Source organism: Clavelina lepadiformis, chromosome 1 (genome assembly GCF_947623445.1).
Source record: "Clavelina lepadiformis chromosome 1, kaClaLepa1.1, whole genome shotgun sequence".
Lineage (NCBI taxonomy): Eukaryota > Metazoa > Chordata > Ascidiacea > Aplousobranchia > Clavelinidae > Clavelina > Clavelina lepadiformis.
This window is the reverse complement of record NC_135240.1, coordinates 19,312,522-19,332,200: the sequence shown is the minus strand read 5'-3', so window position 1 is coordinate 19,332,200 and position 19,679 is coordinate 19,312,522. Positions and strand designations below refer to the sequence as shown.

General features: G+C 33.1%; 1 protein-coding gene across 3 annotated transcripts; it reads left to right on the top strand.

Moving 5' to 3' along the window:
- LOC143463039 (ubiquitin carboxyl-terminal hydrolase 40-like) lies at nt 1–18,228 on the top strand. 3 transcript variants are annotated; one of them, XM_076961502.1, is made up of 26 exons: nt 1–194; nt 5,293–5,455; nt 6,551–6,642; nt 6,880–7,008; nt 7,444–7,651; nt 7,910–8,057; nt 8,148–8,269; nt 8,434–8,610; nt 8,767–9,103; nt 9,630–9,753; nt 9,898–10,020; nt 10,216–10,314; nt 10,395–10,545; nt 10,651–10,767; nt 10,849–11,053; nt 11,288–11,487; nt 11,575–11,652; nt 11,758–11,928; nt 12,490–12,631; nt 12,939–13,051; nt 13,162–13,321; nt 13,467–13,554; nt 13,629–13,775; nt 13,900–14,110; nt 14,188–14,408; nt 17,417–18,228. In XM_076961502.1, exons 1-26 carry the CDS (start codon nt 88–90, stop codon nt 17,550–17,552), a joined length of 3,969 nt encoding a protein of 1,322 aa, XP_076817617.1. In that variant the 5' UTR covers nt 1–87; the 3' UTR covers nt 17,553–18,228. The 3 variants fall into 3 exon arrangements, with proteins under 3 accessions (XP_076817617.1, XP_076817546.1, XP_076817693.1); XM_076961431.1 differs by having other exon boundaries at nt 9,895–10,020; XM_076961578.1 differs by having other exon boundaries at nt 59–194; nt 5,276–5,455; nt 9,895–10,020.
- Nucleotides 18,229–19,679: the final 1,451 nt, after the last annotated feature.

Here is a 19,679-nt window from a genome sequence, read left to right as displayed (position 1 = left end):
GAGCCTCATAACATTTTTTTTACAAATGAAATGTTGAAATGAAAGTTATTATTTCAGACCTTGATAGATGTACATATACGTTGTGAGATGTTTGGTGAACTATTCAAAGAGGAAAATTCATTTGACAGTACCACTAATAATAGTACGACTACAAGTATTGATGGAAACCCTATTGATGAACCACCAAAGCCAAGGTAACTAGCTATTCATGTAGTTGAATACTGCATTTCTATGTCCACTTTTTAGACCCAGCACTATACCTCAATTCACCAAAGCAGTTGACGTCACAATTTGTTTGTCGCAACTCACACAAAACTAGGCATACCAAAATAGGTTGCGTTTATATTATTGTACACATGCTAATAGTTTGAGACGAACACCTGAATGATACGGGGTCTTTCTGTGGTAGGATTCAAAGTCTGTGTTCACGTTTTAACTTGTATGTGAACAGTTAAACATTAACTTTACCTTTTTAGGTGTGTGTTAAATATATATTTATATTTTATACTCAGTAATATTACTTACCAGGTAAGTGAATTTTTTGAATTGTGGTGATTCTACACATATGATAATAATAATTAATCTGATAAATGATTAGGCTACAGTACAGGTCACTGCAAAGTCAGATGTTAGGTGATTAGAAATATAACCAGAGCAATGTAACATTCATTGAAAAGTAATGAAATGTTCCATTCAAAACGAATGGTTGACTTGGTAGCCGATTGGTTCAAGCGCTTGGCTCTCCATAAAGCGACTCGAGTTCGTTACCCCAGTGGAGCTACCATTGCAGTGTCCTTTGGCAAGGCATTGTTGACGCTTGCTCCTGTTCAGTGGTCATGGTGAACAGTTCCAAGTTTTGGTAAAATGATGTTAAAAATCAAAAACCAAATAAAGAATTTGTGACAATCGGAACTTGCATAAAAGCTAGCTTACTAACTGGGACTCCAGTGATGAGGAATCGTCGTCGGGTTTAATTCTTGATGACACTTTCCTCAGTCCGAGGATAAATATTATCATGCCATAATGAAGGGGCTCATGGTTTTACTGTAACATAGGCTATACTATAAAATTAATTATAAATCATGCTCATACAGCAGTTGAGAAATCTTGAAAAGATGTTAATAAGAAATAAAAATTTATTAATTTTTGGAGAATAAAATAGAAATTTTCAGCCAGCAACCACTATGTTAAAATTATAATGGTAGCCTGGGGTCCTTTTTCTAGTCATCACAATATCGGTTGGAAAGAATGCTATTTTTGATATTGAGTCTTTCAGGACATCAAAAATCGGATTAGTATTTATTAATTTAACATTTATATGATTTGAAGTTGTTATGCATTTACAACAATTTCACTTAGCAAATTAGTGATTCTAGTCTAGTGATTCAAGTCTAATGTTATTAACAATTTGATGTTGAAAGCAGCAATAAAACCTACAAGCTGAAGATATACTAACAAACCTTTAGAAATGCTTGCAAAACTTTTAAAGCAGATACCATTTTGGTAGATCTGTGCTGCATATTTTCCAATTTAGATGTAAGGTGTTTGACAAGTTGTTAAATGTTCAACTGTAGGCCAGGCAAAGGACTAGCAGAGTACCAGAAATGTAATTTCATCAGAGATTACGAAATGCGACCTCTGGTAATATCTTGTTTGCGAGTTTTATAATACACAACATGCTCATTACTATTACAGATTACTATGAAACACTGTATTTTTTATATGCATCAACGCTCTCTGCATCAGCTTACTTACTGTCATTAATTGACATTGTTTCTGTAATAATACAATAAATTGTATGCTAACATTTATTGTGATATTTATTTGTATGTAATTTATATTATGTTTCGTTGAATGGTAGTCAATGGAAGCGAACCAAAGAAGATATGTAGCAGGAAACATAAAGGGATAGATGTTGTTATGTTGTAGAAACAAAGAATCAGAAAAATGAAAATAGTTGCAGCTGTGCATTTCCACAGCAACAAACTTGTTGAGTCTTTCAAGTTGCCGTGGCTAGCCTTGTGGGTTGAGGATGGTCTCCTGGTTTTGGTGTTGTGGTGGGCTCTGATGTGGCTGAAGAGTTGCACATTATTTTGGCATACATTGCAAAAGCACATACTAAATGACTGTAGGTGGTTGGTTTCTTTTCGCTTTTCTTTCTATTTATCATCAGTGTTGGTTGCTACTGGGTCGAGAAAGCTCAATCAAAATAGTGATTTTGGCCATCAATAAACGGTCTATCTTTATAAAAATTTATGTCTTGTTTTACTAGTATTGGTTAATTGCATGTTGCATATATCAAAATCAACTGGACAAAAGTGTGAGTTAGTTAAAAGTACATCTTATCTTATTAACCCTGCCCAGTGAAAACAATTACAGTCTTTTTTCTATGAAATTATCAATGTCAAAATTATTGAAATGCTGCAAAATTTGCTGAAATTGTTGCTACAGTGTAAAAGCAAATTAGCAATAGATTAATTAAGCAACTGTAGTGATGTAACAAAGACACAACATTATGATTTTATGAAGACATATCAGTTGGTCACTTATAATTAGGGCCCGCAAAAGTCAATAAAGTCAAAATTTTTTAAGGACCTCGTCTGACCACGAATCAAAGAATAAAGTTGTTTTCAGCACCTAGGGGATTGTTTCTAAGAAGTTTATAGGTCAAAATAAAGTCAAAATTTACAATAAAGTCAAAATTTTCAATAAAGTCAAAATTTGTCAAAATATGGCTTTTTACAAAGTTTTTGTGTTTCTTGAGAGTAATTGTTGTAAAAATCCTCGTGGAAGCATTGTAAATCAGGAACTGCGACACAATTAAACCATATTAATCCATAAAAGCAGGAAATAAGTCACAATGCCCACTTGGATCACCAGTAACTTTTATCGCAAATTGTCCATTGTTTATTCATTGTTACGTATTTAAATAATTCTTATAAAACACTTCCTCTTCATAAACGTGGTATTTTCGAAGATCAACAGTTTGGATTTTAGGAATAGCCTACTGACATTCTGTAATACAAAAATGCCTAAGCAAGCTAAATCGTCTTCAGCAAAAGTTAGACAGATTTGTCGAGATTTTTCTGATGAATTTAATGCAACTCCCGGGGGTGATTTAAGGTGCAATTTTTGCGAGGTTATAGTGAAGTGCGATAAAAAGTATTTTGTTGAAAGCCACAGGAAAAGTAAACGCCATCAAGCTGGATTGGAGCAACAACAAGCATTCCCTGTTTAATTTGCTGTTTATTAGAATTTACCATGCGGAGAAAATCGAGGCACAGTGCCCTTTTCACAAGGACAAAATAACACAAGCTACCTAAATCTATCGCCAAAAAACACGACACACTTTTTATAATCCATAAAACACCTTGACTTTTCGACAAAATATTACGTTTGGGTCTGAAATCGACAAAATATTATGTTTGGGTAACTGGAGGAAGAACTGTGGCCTCTACAAATAAGCAATTTCGTTAGGTCAAAATAAAGTCAAAATTTGATAAAAATAAAGTCAAAAAAAATTTTTTTTAGGTCAAAATAAAAATGGCCCTACTTATAATTTAGTCACCAGTGTCGGCAACAACAATTTTTATTTTATCCAGGCTGCTCACAACTGAAACATGGTAAGAAATTATACCCTTGAATTCTTTCGTTTTTGATCTAAGGATGTATGATGTCAAACTTGGTTACTTCGATTGCCGGTACGAGAGAAAATTTTCAGAACATAACCGGTCCGTTAGGCAAAATGTTGCAAATCATTGAATTATGTAATCAAATAGTATGCTAGTGACGACCGATATGTTGATTGTAATCAACCAGTTGATGAAAAAGCTTCTTCACATCAATTGTTCATCATTGAACACTTATTTAGATATCAATTTTTCATGTATTTTCAAATAGGGAAGTTGTTCTATTGTTTTTAAACTAAATGGTTGAACATTTTATATGCAAAACATAGTAAATATATAACACATACAGTCGAATCCGCTTAATTCGGACACCGGATAACCCGGACAACCGCTTTATTCGGCCAAAATGCTCGGGAACGGAACAAAAGTAAAAATTGAACGCAAAAAACTCCCGTTAATTCGGACAGCTTTCCGCTTAATTCGGACACAGGTTCGCAATTCCTATCGTTATATCGTTAGGTTATGACACAATAAACAATACTTCGTTTGTTTTAACACAAGATGCAATTGGATTATGAGTGATTATGGTGAAACAATGACGATTCATGCAGTAACGATCGACAATGAACTCATATAAGGCCGTGCCAGCTTCATAGTTGCTTTTACTTCAGTATAATTGCGTCCATCTTGTAGAACAGAATGGTACAGAAAAGTTTAGCAGAAAAAGTGAAATTGCTCACTAAAGTAAACGAAGTAAAAAATGAATACGCTTCCTTGAGAGTTCGGCAGTTAGCTGCTTTGGTGGGGATATCAAAATACAGTATACAGATAAACAGTATTTGTTGAATCGTTTGGTATCGAAATACTGTACAATACAACTAACCTGAAGGTATAATAACTCTTGTGCTTTTTATGCGATCAGTGCCAATTACTGCAGTATAGCGCAGCTGCAATTTATTTATTACGCAACAGTACATTATTGCGTAATAAATGCGTTTTCTGCCTTTATACGCATGACCATGAAACGAACAATTGATTTTCCGCTTAATTCGGACAAAGCCGTTTCTCCGCTTAATTCGGCCAAAAGTGAGCGGAACCAAAGTGTCCGAATTAAGCGGAGTCGACTGTATATATATGATTAGCAGTTGATATAAGAATTTCAGTATTAGTCGATCATTTTGATGAGTCTTTGCAAAAGTAGCTCGCAAGTTCAAAAAGTTGGAGCACTTCTGGATTACTCTATATTGAATTTAAAAAGAATCGTTAACAGTTGGCATTTCTACCAATGACTTAGCTTGTAAAAAAGAAAATAACAAACTAAAACTAAATGAGCCAAAAATAAAGTACACAATCTGTAAAGTGATAATTATGCCAAAATATTTTGTAGAAAAATTAACTGTTGCAAGAATGTAGTGTGACAAAACCAAAACTTAACGGTGCATTTTACACACCAGAGGACATGGAAATGTTGCTGTATGTACACACAGGCTTAGCATGACTTTTTGTTGTATAAATGAAGTAATGATTTTACTAATTTGTGGTAAATATTAGCCAGCATTATGTGCTTTATGGTGTTTGTTATGCAATAGGCTTGTTCTAGATAATGTGTACTTTAAGTTTTAATTAAAATTTTATTTATGGTGCAGCTAATATACGTTTATAGGGGACCTTTGAAGCTTGTTGGATTTAAAAATCAAGGGTCCACCTGTTATTTAAATGCCCTTCTCCAAACCCTTTTCTTGACACCAGAATTTCGTGATGGTATTTTGCAGTTGACATCTGACGAATTAGGATATTCAATGGATGCAGACAGTGATCCATCCAATGTAAGTTTCAATGGATATAAAGATAAATTTTTTATTTTCATTTTCCTCATAATTATTGCTGTTACCAATCAATTAAACCTATGTTTCTTAGTTTGTACACTGTATTACTGAAGTCAAGCTTTTCATTTGTTGAAATTATCAGGTAATTGTTGGTATTCTTGAAACCATTGCTCATTTGCGCCTATAGAAAATACAAACGAAAAAAAGTTATTCAAAAAATATTCAGTTATAAATATCATGTGGTTGCAATAAAGGCAAGAAGTCGAAGAATTCTATTTATTACAAGTTAAAGTAACATGTTTTTGGCATAAACATTCTTTTTTTACGAATAAACATAGTTGATTAAATCGTAGAATAAAATTACAGTAAATATATAGCTACTCCATACAAAAGTAGCTGCTTGAAAAAGACCGCAACATTTAAAAAGTTACTTCCAAAAATGAAGAGTATAAAGCATGGTAATAAGATTGTGGATAAATGGTACAAGGACGTTATTAAGGAATAAAACAAGTTGAAAAACGATTGATTATTTAGCAATGGCTGAAAACGTGTTTAATCATATGCCTTCACTAAAAATAATAGACTTTGAGATTCTGTTAACGTCATTGCACCATTTAAAAAACCACATTCTTATGCTTACAATAACCTCCAGTTGCAATCTCATATTAATGTCGGTCAGGTCCTGTCTCATGTCATGTTTTACCCCCATGTAATAATATGTAATAAGCTTATGTGTCAAATTTAAACGTGAAATACAAACTGCACTAAATGGTGACTACGTAGTATGTAATATAGTATGTTAGAATTAAGATAAGGATTTAGAATTTTTAGTTTTCTGTATTACCAAAATTTTTATTTGTTTGTATTACCAAAATTTATTACCAAATTGTTTTTGGTAAACAGCTGCATGACATCCTATGCGTAGATAGGCAAATGTAAATGTAACAAGTTGATAATATTTAAAAATAGAAACAAAATATGTAGAGTGTTACACTACACCACTAGAAAGTTCTAATAGTTCTATGATATTTGCTAGTATTTTTATAAAAAACATTTTTATGACTCTTTTTAAAAATTTGTATCTTCATTACACAGCAAAGAAAGATTCCATATCAATTGCAGTTGATTTTTGCAAGACTTTTGTTATTGAATCAAAATACATGTAGCACTGAGGGTCTTACAGAAAGGTAACAGTGTTTGTGTATGAAGTGTTTGCATTACATACAAGGAAGTTTTCAAACATTTTACTATTTTTTACTGCTCCTGATCTCAATAAATTTGTAGGTTGAAAGCATCTTTGTAAACAAATATCGCCATTTAGTGAGAAGTGGAGATTTTCATCACTTCGTTGTGGATTTACATCCTCCTAATGTGGACTTAACATTCAACAAATTTTTATAAGCATAATTGTAGAATTTTTTCAGTTTTGGGTGGCGGAATGATGAAGAATTGCAACAACATGATGTTCAAGAATTAAGCAGAATATTTCTTGATGCCATTGAAGCATCGTTAGTTGGAACAAGCAGTGAAACATTGATACAAAATTTATTCAAGTATGAAATCTGTAACATTGTTTGTCTAAGTACACTGCCATTTGACATTTTTTTATCACCTTTTTACAAAAATGTGCTTTTGAAAACACTATGTTTTTTCCTGTTTTATTTCATTATATATATCTTTTAGAAATGTGAACATCTGTTCTTTACCGTAAATTCTAGCACTAAATTTTTACTGCAAAACCATCCATTGTAATTGGAGTAATACAAAAATTACTTTTCCAATTTGATGATATAATAATATTAATAAAACCATATTTTAACGTATTGTAGAAATAATGTACTGTGTTGGTAATTTTAAAATTGGTGCTCAGGTATTTTTGTATAATTATAAGAAAACAGCCCGTTTTTGTTGTTTGAGTTCTGCATATTTTCATTGCTGCCAATTAAATAAATCTTGGAGTTTAATCAAACTCATTATTTTGTTACAAGGGGAAAAATAGTCAATCAGATAGTGTGTGATAAATGCAACAGAATTAGTGAAAGGGATGAAGATTTTCTGGACTTAACTGTCTCTGTTACAAATAACATGAAGTTGCTGGAAAATTCTTTCTCTAACACATTTAAGCACGCTGAAACAATGACCGGAAAGAATCAGTACTTTTGTGAACAGTGCAACCAGTTGGTAGATGCAAAAAAGGTAAAATTAGTTTATGCATTAGTGTTTATATTTGGAAGCAAATTGTTGGGTGATATGCAGAATGACCAAAAAACTAAGATAATTTAAAAAAACTTTTTGGCGGACTTTTATTTGATAGTTGTGGATATAATTGAATTGCATATTGCTACCCTTTTTGTAGAAACAAGAATAAATTTGTTTCAATTGTTTGCATATCATTAGCTCATTTAATATATATATATATTTATATATATATATATACATAACTTTTTCTTTCAGAGAGCTAAATTAAAAACTTTGCCACCTATACTGACATTATCTTTGCTTCGTTTCAATTACCACAAAGAAACTTTTTCACGTTATAAAGAAACAAGTCCTTTTGCCTTTCCGTTTCACTTGGACATGACTCCATACGTCAATTGCAGAAGTTAGTGATAAAATATACATACTAAGTTGACGCAATTTTTGACTCTGTAGTTGGTAAGTTTTTAAAATATTTGACTTGGTTGTTTTGTAGGCATAAATTCTTGTGGACATTATTCACTTTATTCAGTCATTGTTCATTCTGGTAGTGCACATCGTGGTCATTATCAAGCCCACATACGGGACGTCAACAAACTTGGATACTCAGACATTGAAGTAAGTTTATATATTCTGATCATTATATTGGTCAATGGAAGTCTGCAATAAATATTCTATTAGAAAAATGTGTCACAGCCAGTGAAAACTTTGTGTGATAACAAGGATACATTACTCCCTTTTAATTATTGCGTTATAAATTTTGTTAAAACTTTTTTTTGCAGTTGACGAATGAGGAAATTTTTCCAGATTTTTCAAAATTTATTCAAACTTCTGAAACTGTGCCCGTAATAAAAAATGATATTATGAATAAAAAGATCTCTGACCCAATTAACCCAGAAGTGATTCTTGCTCGTATTGTTGCAAAACATGAAAGCATGAGGTTAGATGAACTTGGTCAGGTAAGTGTAAATAAATAGGACACTGCACAAGTGCAACGTTGCATACTGTAACACTGGATGAGCAATACCTTATTATCGGTTAATAAGATTTAATATTAAAATAAAATTATTAAAATAATACTGTAAAAAGTATGTGTTACGTTGCTCTGACTTTAGGCGCTTCTTAAAGCAACTGGAAGCTCTTGGAGTAAAGTATATCGGAAACAGTATGGAACTATGGCAAAATTTTTACGTTCAAACTGTGAAACTTTCAATTTGGATGTAGCAACTCGCACTGTTTCACTTTGTAAAAGCGCACATGAAAAGTTCCTCAGTGACATTGCTTTAAAGTGCGCTGAGAACGTGGAAGATATCGACAAACATTCCGCTGATGCTTCTCTATTACCAAATAACAGTGAATATGAAGACTTAACAAACTCTGAACTTGGCAATGCCATGGGATGCTGTAAATTGGTCAATCCCAACTCTTGTTGTTGTTATGAAATTTGTTCTGGTAAATAGGACTGCCTTACTTTGAAATTTCATAGAAAAACCTAAATTCTGTTTGTTATGTCTATTTAAGTGGTGACAAGGGTTGTAATCAAGCCATTTCTTCTGACTCAAGTCAATTTAAGTTATCCTGAACTAAAACTATCCTTAGGTCACACTATGCGTTACATTAAATTAGTTACTATAGTATCATAACTTTTTACAAATTGGTCTGGTTCATACCTTTTACAGAGATTTGTAATTTTTTAGAAAAATATTGTTTGTGTTGCTTAAAGTTGTTTTTTTTGCTATCATGATTGTCATATGTGACTCAGGTCATTTTATACTTTGACCCGAGTTAAGTCATGTTACTTTGGACCTTTGACTCAAATCAAGTCAGTGACTTGAGTCATTGCTACACTGGTGGGAAGCACTATTCAAAGTGCAATTGTTGGCCTGGTGGAACTATTTGGCTTAAAACGTACTACTGTACATTGAATACGTTTTGTGAAGCATTCTGAATGGTACAGTTTGCTTTTCTCTTTTCGCAGAAGAGAAGCCTGGCACTGGCATGCATTGGTTCAACTTCAATGATGAGAATATTAAAACAATTTCTGTAAATGAAATACCAAAGGAATTTTCTGGAAGAAAATGTGCATATATGCTCTTCTACAGGTTTGTACTAATAGAAATATACGGTACAGTAGTTTTAATTCATGTTGTTGAAAATTTTAAATGTTTTGTTAATTGATTTGGAAAAGTGGTAAGTGGATTTGTATTAAGTTATCGGTAATAAATGAAAGCTTTTTTGTATAGAAGAAATGATTTGTCTTCTTCATTCGAATGGTTTGAGAAAATACCAGATCTTATAAAAGATATGATGAATAATGAAAATATTCATCTGATGGAATGGAGAACAAAATATGATTTAGCTGTCAATAGGTAATTCTTCGGAAGACAAAAAAATTTAAAAACTATTTTAAATTACTATCCAGTTTGGCAATAGTTTGTTTTTCCTCATCCAATAGAACACATCTCAGTTACCTTTGTGATGCATTGTTTGTAGACACCTTTGTTCATTAGAATATTTTCTTTGTTTTAATTTTTCCCATTAATGGTTGTTTATTTTGCTGGCAGATTAGATTTACATATTTACACAGAAGAAATTCTCATCATGTCTAATGGATTGATAAAATGTGTGGAGCTTGATGGATACTTGATGAGCTTTTATCAACAGTATGTTTTAAACTTAAAATTGGTTTTTATAAATAGATAATGCATATCTTTGTAGATAACATATCGCAAAACTTATTTAGTCAACAGGTTTCTGAACTACTGAGTGAAATACGATACAATCTGGATAGAATGATAAAAAAGCCGAAGCGTAAGAAGCTACAGCTTACTAAAAAAACAACAGAGGACATAAAAATAAGTCCTCTTGAAATGACTAATTTGAATATCCTGAAGGTTAGCAATAACTAAGGTTATTCTTAAAAGCGAAGACTTGTCACAAAATGCAGTTTATGATTTTTGCTTCATGAGGAGTTTATTTAATTTACTGGTCTTCTACAGATTTTACCACATGGTGGAATTCATTTATACGAATCTCTGCCTGTTGGCAGGGAAATCACATTGAAGGAAGCCGGCATAAAAAATAACTCCAGTCTTTTCCTGTGGAATGGGAAATCGGTAAATCTATGATGTTTCAAGTTTTTATCTTCGTTTGTTTGCGTTGATCACAAAATAACAAACTCATTACACTTTACTTAGGTTTTAAACCAAACCATACAAATTGGAATTGAATACGAAGCAATCAGCGTAAAACTGATCTGTCATTATGACAGAAATAGCAGATGTTACTTGTCATTTAAGGCATCGCAGAGTGAATGTCTGTTGTTAGTTCGGTCATATGCTTCTAAACTTTTAAATACATCTTCAAATGAAATTGTGTTTCAGAGAAAGATCAAAGGAAATGGTATGAATTTTCAGTGTCAGATTCATGATTAAACAATATTTAACTTAATTTAGCCTAAACTGTAAAATCATATCCCTCAAATAGTTTACCATGAAATTCTTGCACAGACTTACTCAAAGTGCTGTGCAAGTTCACATGATCATGCTGGTAAATGCCGTGCTGCAGAAATGATTGTAATGACAAAGAGTTTTCTTTTATTAATGGTAATTAGCAAACTTTGTGCTTACTTCATAGAATCACACAATGAAGATGCTGATGATTGCATTGAAGTGATTGACAATGATATATCCAGCATAGTCTATGGTTATGAAGAAAATTTTACAGCTTTTTGTAAAGGATGTCAGTTACAAGAAGTTCAGAGAAACAGTGAATTAGACGAAACTGGAGATTTCAAGAATGCTTTATCGGATAAATGCCATAACAAAACTGTTCATGTTTGTATTGTTGTATTGTAAAATGTTGCATTTCGCTAAAATTACTTTGATCATGCTTTGTAGGAACAATAATATTTTATGCTTCAGGTACAACTGGAAATAATAAACTATGATGATGAAATACTTCAAGAAAGCATATATGAATTGGATATTGATGAGAAAATGGTTTGTGTTATTGTACTTTACATTATGTTTCATTCTTGATAAAAACATTAGTTTCCTTCATTTGTTGCATTATTGGGATGTGATGTCTGATGGTATCCTTTGCAGAGCATAGAAGCACTGAAAAGTTTTGTCCTATGTAAACTCAATCTACAGGAAATTATAAATATAGAAGAATGTAGATTTTCCCTTCATTCAAAACAATCTGTTTTATGTTTGTATGACAGTATTACTGTTTCATCACTCCCCTTTACAAATGATGACATTTTTTTGTTGGAGGTTTGTAGAAACTTTGCTCTACCACTATTACTTTATATTTTGCATCTCTTTGGTTTAGGAGACGTCAAACACCAAAAATGCCATAAAATCCTTGTTTGTATGTTTTATTATACAGTGAATTTACTAAAAGAATGATTACTCGAAAAATCATGCATGGGGCTCCCTGAAATTTTGCATGTCAATTTTGTTTAATCTAGTTTAGTTTAATTTAGCTTTTGACTACCATTCCATAAAATGCCATCAAAAAACCATGATTCAAGTTTTTTTAACAGAGGCGCAAAATCGACACTAGAATTTTTGGCCTAAACACGTAATTTTAGCTACTTTCATGCCAATTTTTAGCAAAATTCTGCACGCAACCTGGGACATTGAAGCACGCCAATTGCTAGGGTAATTCCCAGGCTAGAAAACAGCACCAACCATGCTGCCTTATGATTGGTCTAAACAGGTTTTTTAAAACTCTACGTAAGACGTCCAACAACATCATAGAGATCTTAGTTTTAAGTGTTTGACCATCCTTAAACGCAAAGCTGTATTTTAATGCCGTATTTTTATGCTTAGAGAGGGAAGGCACCAACCAATGAGCAAGTGCTTATTTTCTTAAAACCTCCAAATGAATTGAAATGCATTGAATTATTACTATCCAAATCATCTAAAATCTCCGAAGCGTTTGAAAGAATTTTGAAGGAATTGAATTTAAATGGTGAGTACTGTATTGCAAGTATCTAATTTAGTTCATGTGAAATAAATAGCAAAAAGTTGAGATAATCAACAAATTATTGATTAAAAACATTATTAATTATTTTCTCCATTCACCATGGTATCTGTCTTCTTTGTGGAATATGGTGAACAGTTATTTGTGTTTGATTCTGATTCTGCTTTTTGTTCAATTTTGTTTGATGTTAAACTCCTCTAAAGTCTAAGTATAAATAATTTTTCCTTTCTATTGTTATATTATATTATATTGTAAAAATATGATTATTCACTTTGGAATGATGGTATGTTTAAAGGGGATGAATGGCATTTAAGGAAGTGCAACAGATATGGAGACTTAACATATCTGTTGGATGACAACAATAAAACTATAACTGAAGCAAAAATTTCAAACGGAGATATCATTGCAGTTAGTATATAAGGCACTGAGAGTCATTGCGTGTTCTTCTTTTGCTTGCATATATTATTAATGTTTACTAATTTACTATGATTACTATTGATGTTAATTATTATGCAAAGCTTGCTCCTGGGAAGTTAGCTGAAAAAGGAAAGATGCGTTTATGTATATGGATCTATCCCAAATGTTTGACTTTGCCTGAGCTTTACAATAAAAACATCATTACTTCACTGTTTAAATCAGTTGATTTGGACCAGAGTTCAAGACCTTCAGAAGCTCCAAGTATTTTTAGATATTTTTCAGCAGCTCTTCATTTTAGTTGATAAACTCCGCTCACTATAAATATAAAAATGAATTGCATATCTTTTAATTTCGAAAAAAAGAGTAATCTCATAAATAGTTCGGTGAAATATCTTTAAAACTACAGGTATTTTGGGTCATGTTGAACTGAAGAGAGAGGATACTTTGTATGACTTACAGCGAAAGATCAAGGCCATTCAAACTGATAAGAAAATGTAATTGCTTGATAACAGTTTATTATTTTAAAAACTGGATCACATTGTTACAGAAGACATTTTTTTGTTTGCAGGCCCGACAAATATTGTATACGCATCATAGATAAAGGTCTTCTTACCAAAGCATTACCTCAAGGAGACAATAACACTGTTACTTTGAAACGATTGAAAATTCAGCCATCTACACAGCTGGGTATTCAACCATCTACGATGGAAATTGGGTTTGTTAAACGTTTTTGTGGAGATATTTTATCTCATGATATAAACGTCATGTCATTTAACCAAGTTTTGTGAACAAGAAACATCGTGATATTGCTGTGACACCTTTGATATTTACTTTTGCAGAAAAGAAGATGTTATTATCAAAGTTGTGTTTCACATTCCAAATACTCGACATTATACTTCTCCCGTTGAATATGTTTGCAGTCGCACTACAGCAAACTTGCACGGCAATATTGCCAAGTGCATTGGTTTTGAAGATAATGAGCTGATTCTTGCAAAACGAACAAACGATGCCATGATATGGTCAATAATTGAGCCAGACCAATCTTCCAATGTATGCTATGCTGTAACTAGATAATAATTCAACAAAGTACAACTGTACCACTGCTACTTCTTTGTTTTACTACTTAGTTGAATGCCAAGAAGAAAGTACAGAAAAAAGGACGTAAAACAACGGGAAAAAAGAAAAATATCAAAGAAAACTCAGTTCAGCTTAAAGACAGCGATACTGTGGCTGCAAAAATAGTCAGTGAAGAATTAAAATATACAGATTCTTCAATTGATTTGCAAGATTTTTTCACAGATGAAGATATACTACTAAAACAAAAACTTAAAGCCAGCAACAATCAAAGGTAACATAAACAGATAAACGAATCTATTTTTTAAAAGTACTCCATTAGTATTTAGTACATGTACAAGAAATTGGATTTGTAGAACTGTAGGATGAATCCCTACATCAGTGCTTCTCAATGTTTTTCAGGCCACGGCCCACTTTTACTGAAAATTTTATTTGGGGCCCTCATGAGATGGGCAATATAACATTGAACAAAACTAAAATAAAAGAACAAAACAAAATGATAGATTTATTGTTTAACTTTATGGGACACTTGAGCTTGCTTGTTCGACATGATCAGATCAAGGGGAGGTTTGATAGGAGACAAGCCCACACACAATGTAGCATTCAAAGTTTCAGTTTTAAGACTATTTCGGGCCTTCGATTTTGTTACAGTTACAGTTGATAAGCCGGACTCACACAGGTATGTGGTGGTAAAAGGCAAGAGAAATTTGATGGCTCATTCTGACAATGAAGGGAATTCCTTGCTGGTATGAATCCAGAATGAAGTGAGATTTGCTTCTTGATATCGAAGCTTGAGACTGCTGTCTTCAGAAAGCTCAATGAGTTTATCCTCAATTTCTGCGGATAGATTCACTTTCTATGCTGCAGAATTGACAGCAAAGGTGTTCAAAATCCAAAGGTTTCTAGGACGTCAATCTTCTGGAAATAGTCATCAAACTTATGCGACAATTGAGTAAGATGCTGAAGTATTGGTTCAGAAATGTCCACATGAGGAGTAGATTCGAGTATTTCGCTGAGCAGTGGAAAATATCGAGTCGTTTATCCTTCACCTTTCTTTCCCAGAGACTTATCTTTTTCTTAAACCCCTCAACTTTATTAGCAACTAAAAATACTGAGCTGTTCCTGCCTTGCATTGACATGTTGAGTTGATTCAACTGGTCAAACACATCTGAAAGGTAGGCCAGTTTAGCATAAAAGTAGTCATTAACGTAATGTTCAGTAAGAGGTGAACACTGATCCTGAAGAAACATGTAAACTTGAATGCTCAATTCAAAGTGACGATTAAGAACACGTCCTTTTGAGAGCCACCAAACCTCACAGTGGTACAGGAGCTGCAAGTGATCTGAGTTGAGCCTGTCAGACATGTCAGCAACACATCTTGAACGCAGTGCATTTTTCTTGATATAGTTCAGCCTTTACAGCTACAGACATAACTTCATGTAGTTCTGGTGACATCTGCCTTGCAGCGAGATTTCTTTGTGCAAGAAGCAGTGAGCCGACTTCGCTTGGCTTGCTCTCTCCAGAATTTCTTTAACAACACCATGTTGTATCCCAGTCATTGATGCAGCTCCATCTGTGCAAACACCTACAAAAGTTCTTTTACCTACGAAGTTCTTTGCAAAAAAGTAAGTTATCATGAATCGTCACCACAGTACCTTAACAAATACAAGGTAAAGTCAGTAGATTCATCTAACTCAGGGGTGTCACACTCAATCGCACCAGGGGCCAAAACTCAAAACTTAGTTAACGCTGCGGGCCGTAAGGATAAAACTTGATTGAACGTTTCGTGACACGAAACATGAGTTGGAACAGGCAGCGAAACAACACCGTTTTTTTGAAGTTTTTGACAAGTTTTGACTGGGCTATTTTTGATTATTCTTCTATTACATCATTATGTTTCATTCATCTCCTTGCAAAAGCATTAAAGAATTAACAAACAATAAAGAAAAAAGCAGCCCAGATTACAAGCGTTAGAATAAATCGGTTTATTCTATCGTATGATGGGGCAACTGCTGTGCTGTTGTATTGTGCGATTTGTTATAATCTTGTTTCTTGCTTGAAAAAAGTAAGTTATACTGTACAATGATCTCGCGGGCCAGAAATAGTTAAATGTATAAAATAGTATTGCGGGCCAAGTTTTATTGTAAAGCGGGCCGGATGTGGCCCGCGGGCCGGGAGTTTGACACGTATGATCTAACTGTATGGAATAGTAAGGACTAGATTTGACACTTTCCAACAACTAACATTGGATATCGTCAATTATTTTTCTCGTAATCGTGTTATTGGACAGTGATACTAATTCAAGTTTTGAAGCAGCTGCTTTCCCAATAACTTCCTATAAGTATAGAATAAGTTCCTCCACAATTGCCAATGCTTTCTTGCTACAAGCAAGCCACCATACAGCTAGGTTTTAATGCTGACTTTGATTGAGTAGTAAATGAAGTAATGACTTGCTGCTGTACCTGCAAACCATCTCTCTTCCTTTCAAAATATTCTTTCGGTTTAATTGCACTTAGTGGGTGGTGAGCATTCTGGTGTCTTTCAAGCTTTGACGGTTTCAATGACTCATTTGACAATATTTTTGCACAATTAACACATTGTGCTTTGTGCTTTTCATCACTTTTTCTTTAAAAAAAACTATCCATTTTGTGTCTAACAAGAAACAAAGTTTAAATACTGCATATCAACATAAACATATCAACTCCTTACTTAGGCTAGCCCAGCCCTTTATTTCTAATTCCTAGCCTTAGAGAGCATTTACCGTAACAGAAGCCAATTTAGGCAAAATATAGGCTAACCTTCTTTGTGTCATGAGAGCACACGCGCACAATGCGTAATTGTTAGCGTAACAATGGGCAGACTCATGGTTCCCGTTTCACGGACTAATCCATAGAAAACTATAGAATATCAGTTAATTTTCAAAAACGTTTTAGTTAATGACCAGAAATAATAATATTTTTAAATGATTCGCAGCCCTGTTTTAAGAGCTCCCCGGCCCACCAGTTGGCAAGTGCTGCCCTACATTAACCCCAACGCTAGAATTATCCATACCACTTGATAAGAATCTTAGCATCACTTTCACAATTCACTAGTGTGACAATTTCCTGAATTTAATTTATGCTATTGCTATAACTAATCCAAACTCTTATATCTATCCAAAACTATCAGAACTATTGACAAATTTGATTATTGTCGGGCTGTCACTTGTATAGTACTTGTTTGATGCGCATTATGTAAGTGGTTCCTGTAGGAATATCGGATAAAAAATAATCTGTTTTTAAGGTCTTCTTCAAATGCAAAAATGAAAGATAACAACATAAACCAGGAAAAAAGTCCTAATCATTCCATCCAAGCTAAAGAAAGTCAACTGAAGATTCACGTTGGAAACTTTTCTACACTGCAACAGGCAGAGGAATGACATTGTTGGGCTGCATTCCACAGAATTTAGTTGGTAAACAATTGCAAAACAACATGATTTCTTTTGCGAGTGTCTTATTTCCAGATGAAATTATCTTTTGAACTTTAAATGACATAGTTAAGAATGGATATTTGTATTACTGTATATGAGATAAGTATCATATGGAGTTTTATTGCTATTGCAGTGTCATTTGTGTAGTGTTGAATTCCAATATCCCATTAACACACAAAGAAAACAGGGCTACATTTTTACCATCAGGTTTTACGTAAACATGAAATCTTACATAATCATGCCATTACTACTATGCAAGTATGCAGTAGTGCAGATAATGGTTGTATATCCCTACTACAGTTGGAATATTTTTTCCTTGATAAAGTTTATAAGAATAATAGTTTTGAATTCTATTTTCTTATGTAAAGTTTTTGCATAAGCTTTTCAAGATTAACATGCAGAATATTTTATGAACATCTGTATGTACAGGTAATAGCAGTAACTCAATACATTATACTTTGTTTAACTTCTCTTGTTAATCAAAATTCCACTTAAGAAAAAGCATTTTATATGTCAAGAATTTGCAGAAGTATATATTTGAACAACCAACATGTGCATTGTAATATAGTGGTATGCTGAATTGTATAAGATTTTGATCTGTAATAATACAAATAATAGATTTTTATACCAATCTGTTGAGTTTGCTTTATACAGGTAAGATTACTTGACGAGCAAAGAATGTATGCTTAAATTTGTCCAGGTTTAGTGAATGAAAGAATTCAACCAACTTTTCGCTCATACCAAAAATTCTTGCTAAGATTCCACTGTTTTTATGGTTGATATAACAATCAAAATCTTTCCCGTTTTTTGTTAGTTTCTTACTGTTTTGAAATACAAGATCCAGCCTGAATCTGTTTCCAAGTTTTTGATTCAAGAGAATAACAAAAATGGAAGATGTTTGTATGTAATATTCAGTTAAATCTGTTTGACTTGGCACATCGCTATTATAATCTTCTGCTCTCAAATTGCTTTTTGCATGTGAAACTAAGAGTGCAATTTGCACTGATATTTAGCTTGTGCATTGTATTCCACAATGGGGATATTCCATCGTACAGTATAGGGAAGCCATGCAATGAACAGATGTGCAATTATTATTGTAATAAAAAAGCTATAGAAGTTTGTAGTAGAACTATTTGTTAAGTTGATTTGTGCTCTCTGTTGTTTGTTATTGTTCATTTTATATGTATGCATGGTTGCATTCATATAGCCAAATATGGTGCGCATTTTATTTAGAACAAACCAACTTACGTTATGCTTTTGGAAATGAAATATTTTCCCAGCATTCTAAAGTTTCTCATCTAAACAACAGTGTGTCATGCTTAGCGATTTGTTGCATATTATAAATATTTTATATTTCCCTTGAACATGGCCAGCGCCTAATATGTATAGTAGTTAAATGCATTTATGAAAAATTACAAGGCTAATTTACGGGTACTCCCGTTTAGCACTGATCTACTTTCAAAGTATCAATCAATCAGTCAGCTTTTACAAAACTACCAAAGCCTGCAGTAACTTATTATTAAAAGCAACATTAACAACAGAGCTGGGCAACCACTTATTGAAAAAGAGCATCGCTCATCAATGACAAAAGAGAGCACTCGTGCATTTATTCTTCTATAAAGAAAAGAGAGCACTCGATTTTTCGTTCACGCTCTTCTTAGCTATTAAAAAATATTTTCACTCCGGCGCGTTCTCAAACATCAATCGCATTCCAATGTTGAAAATTTGCAATGTAAAACATGTGTATGACTGCAACCGTAATTTCTTATCATTATTTGTTGCAAATGTTTAAAGACATTTCATGAAATCCTACGCTGAAGACTGTACACTTCACATTGTTGATAAATCTATTTCATGGTCCTAACAACCAGAGACATATATTGCAATGCAAAGAAAAAACCTCGTTTTGTGTTATTGTTTCAAAAACTTCTGAAAGCTGTGGTCAAACAATGCAACAGAATGAAACATTGTACATCACGAGTATGCACCAGAAGGCCAGACAATCAACAAAGAGTACTATTTGGAAGTTCTATGTCGCCTTTGTGAAGTGGTGCGAAGAAAGCGGCCAGAGATGTG

Excerpts from the sequence above, each read along its gene's own strand:
- LOC143463039 (XM_076961431.1), top strand. The coding sequence starts at position 88 with ATGTTTGGTGAACTATTCAAAGAGGAAAATTCATTTGACAGTACCACT. Across the intron at positions 13,322-13,466 it reads AAGACCTTCAGAAGCTCCAA|GTATTTTGGGTCATGTTGAA; the intron begins GTATTTTTAGAT and ends TTAAAACTACAG. Across the intron at positions 14,111-14,187 it reads AGCCAGACCAATCTTCCAAT|TTGAATGCCAAGAAGAAAGT; the intron begins GTATGCTATGCT and ends TTTACTACTTAG.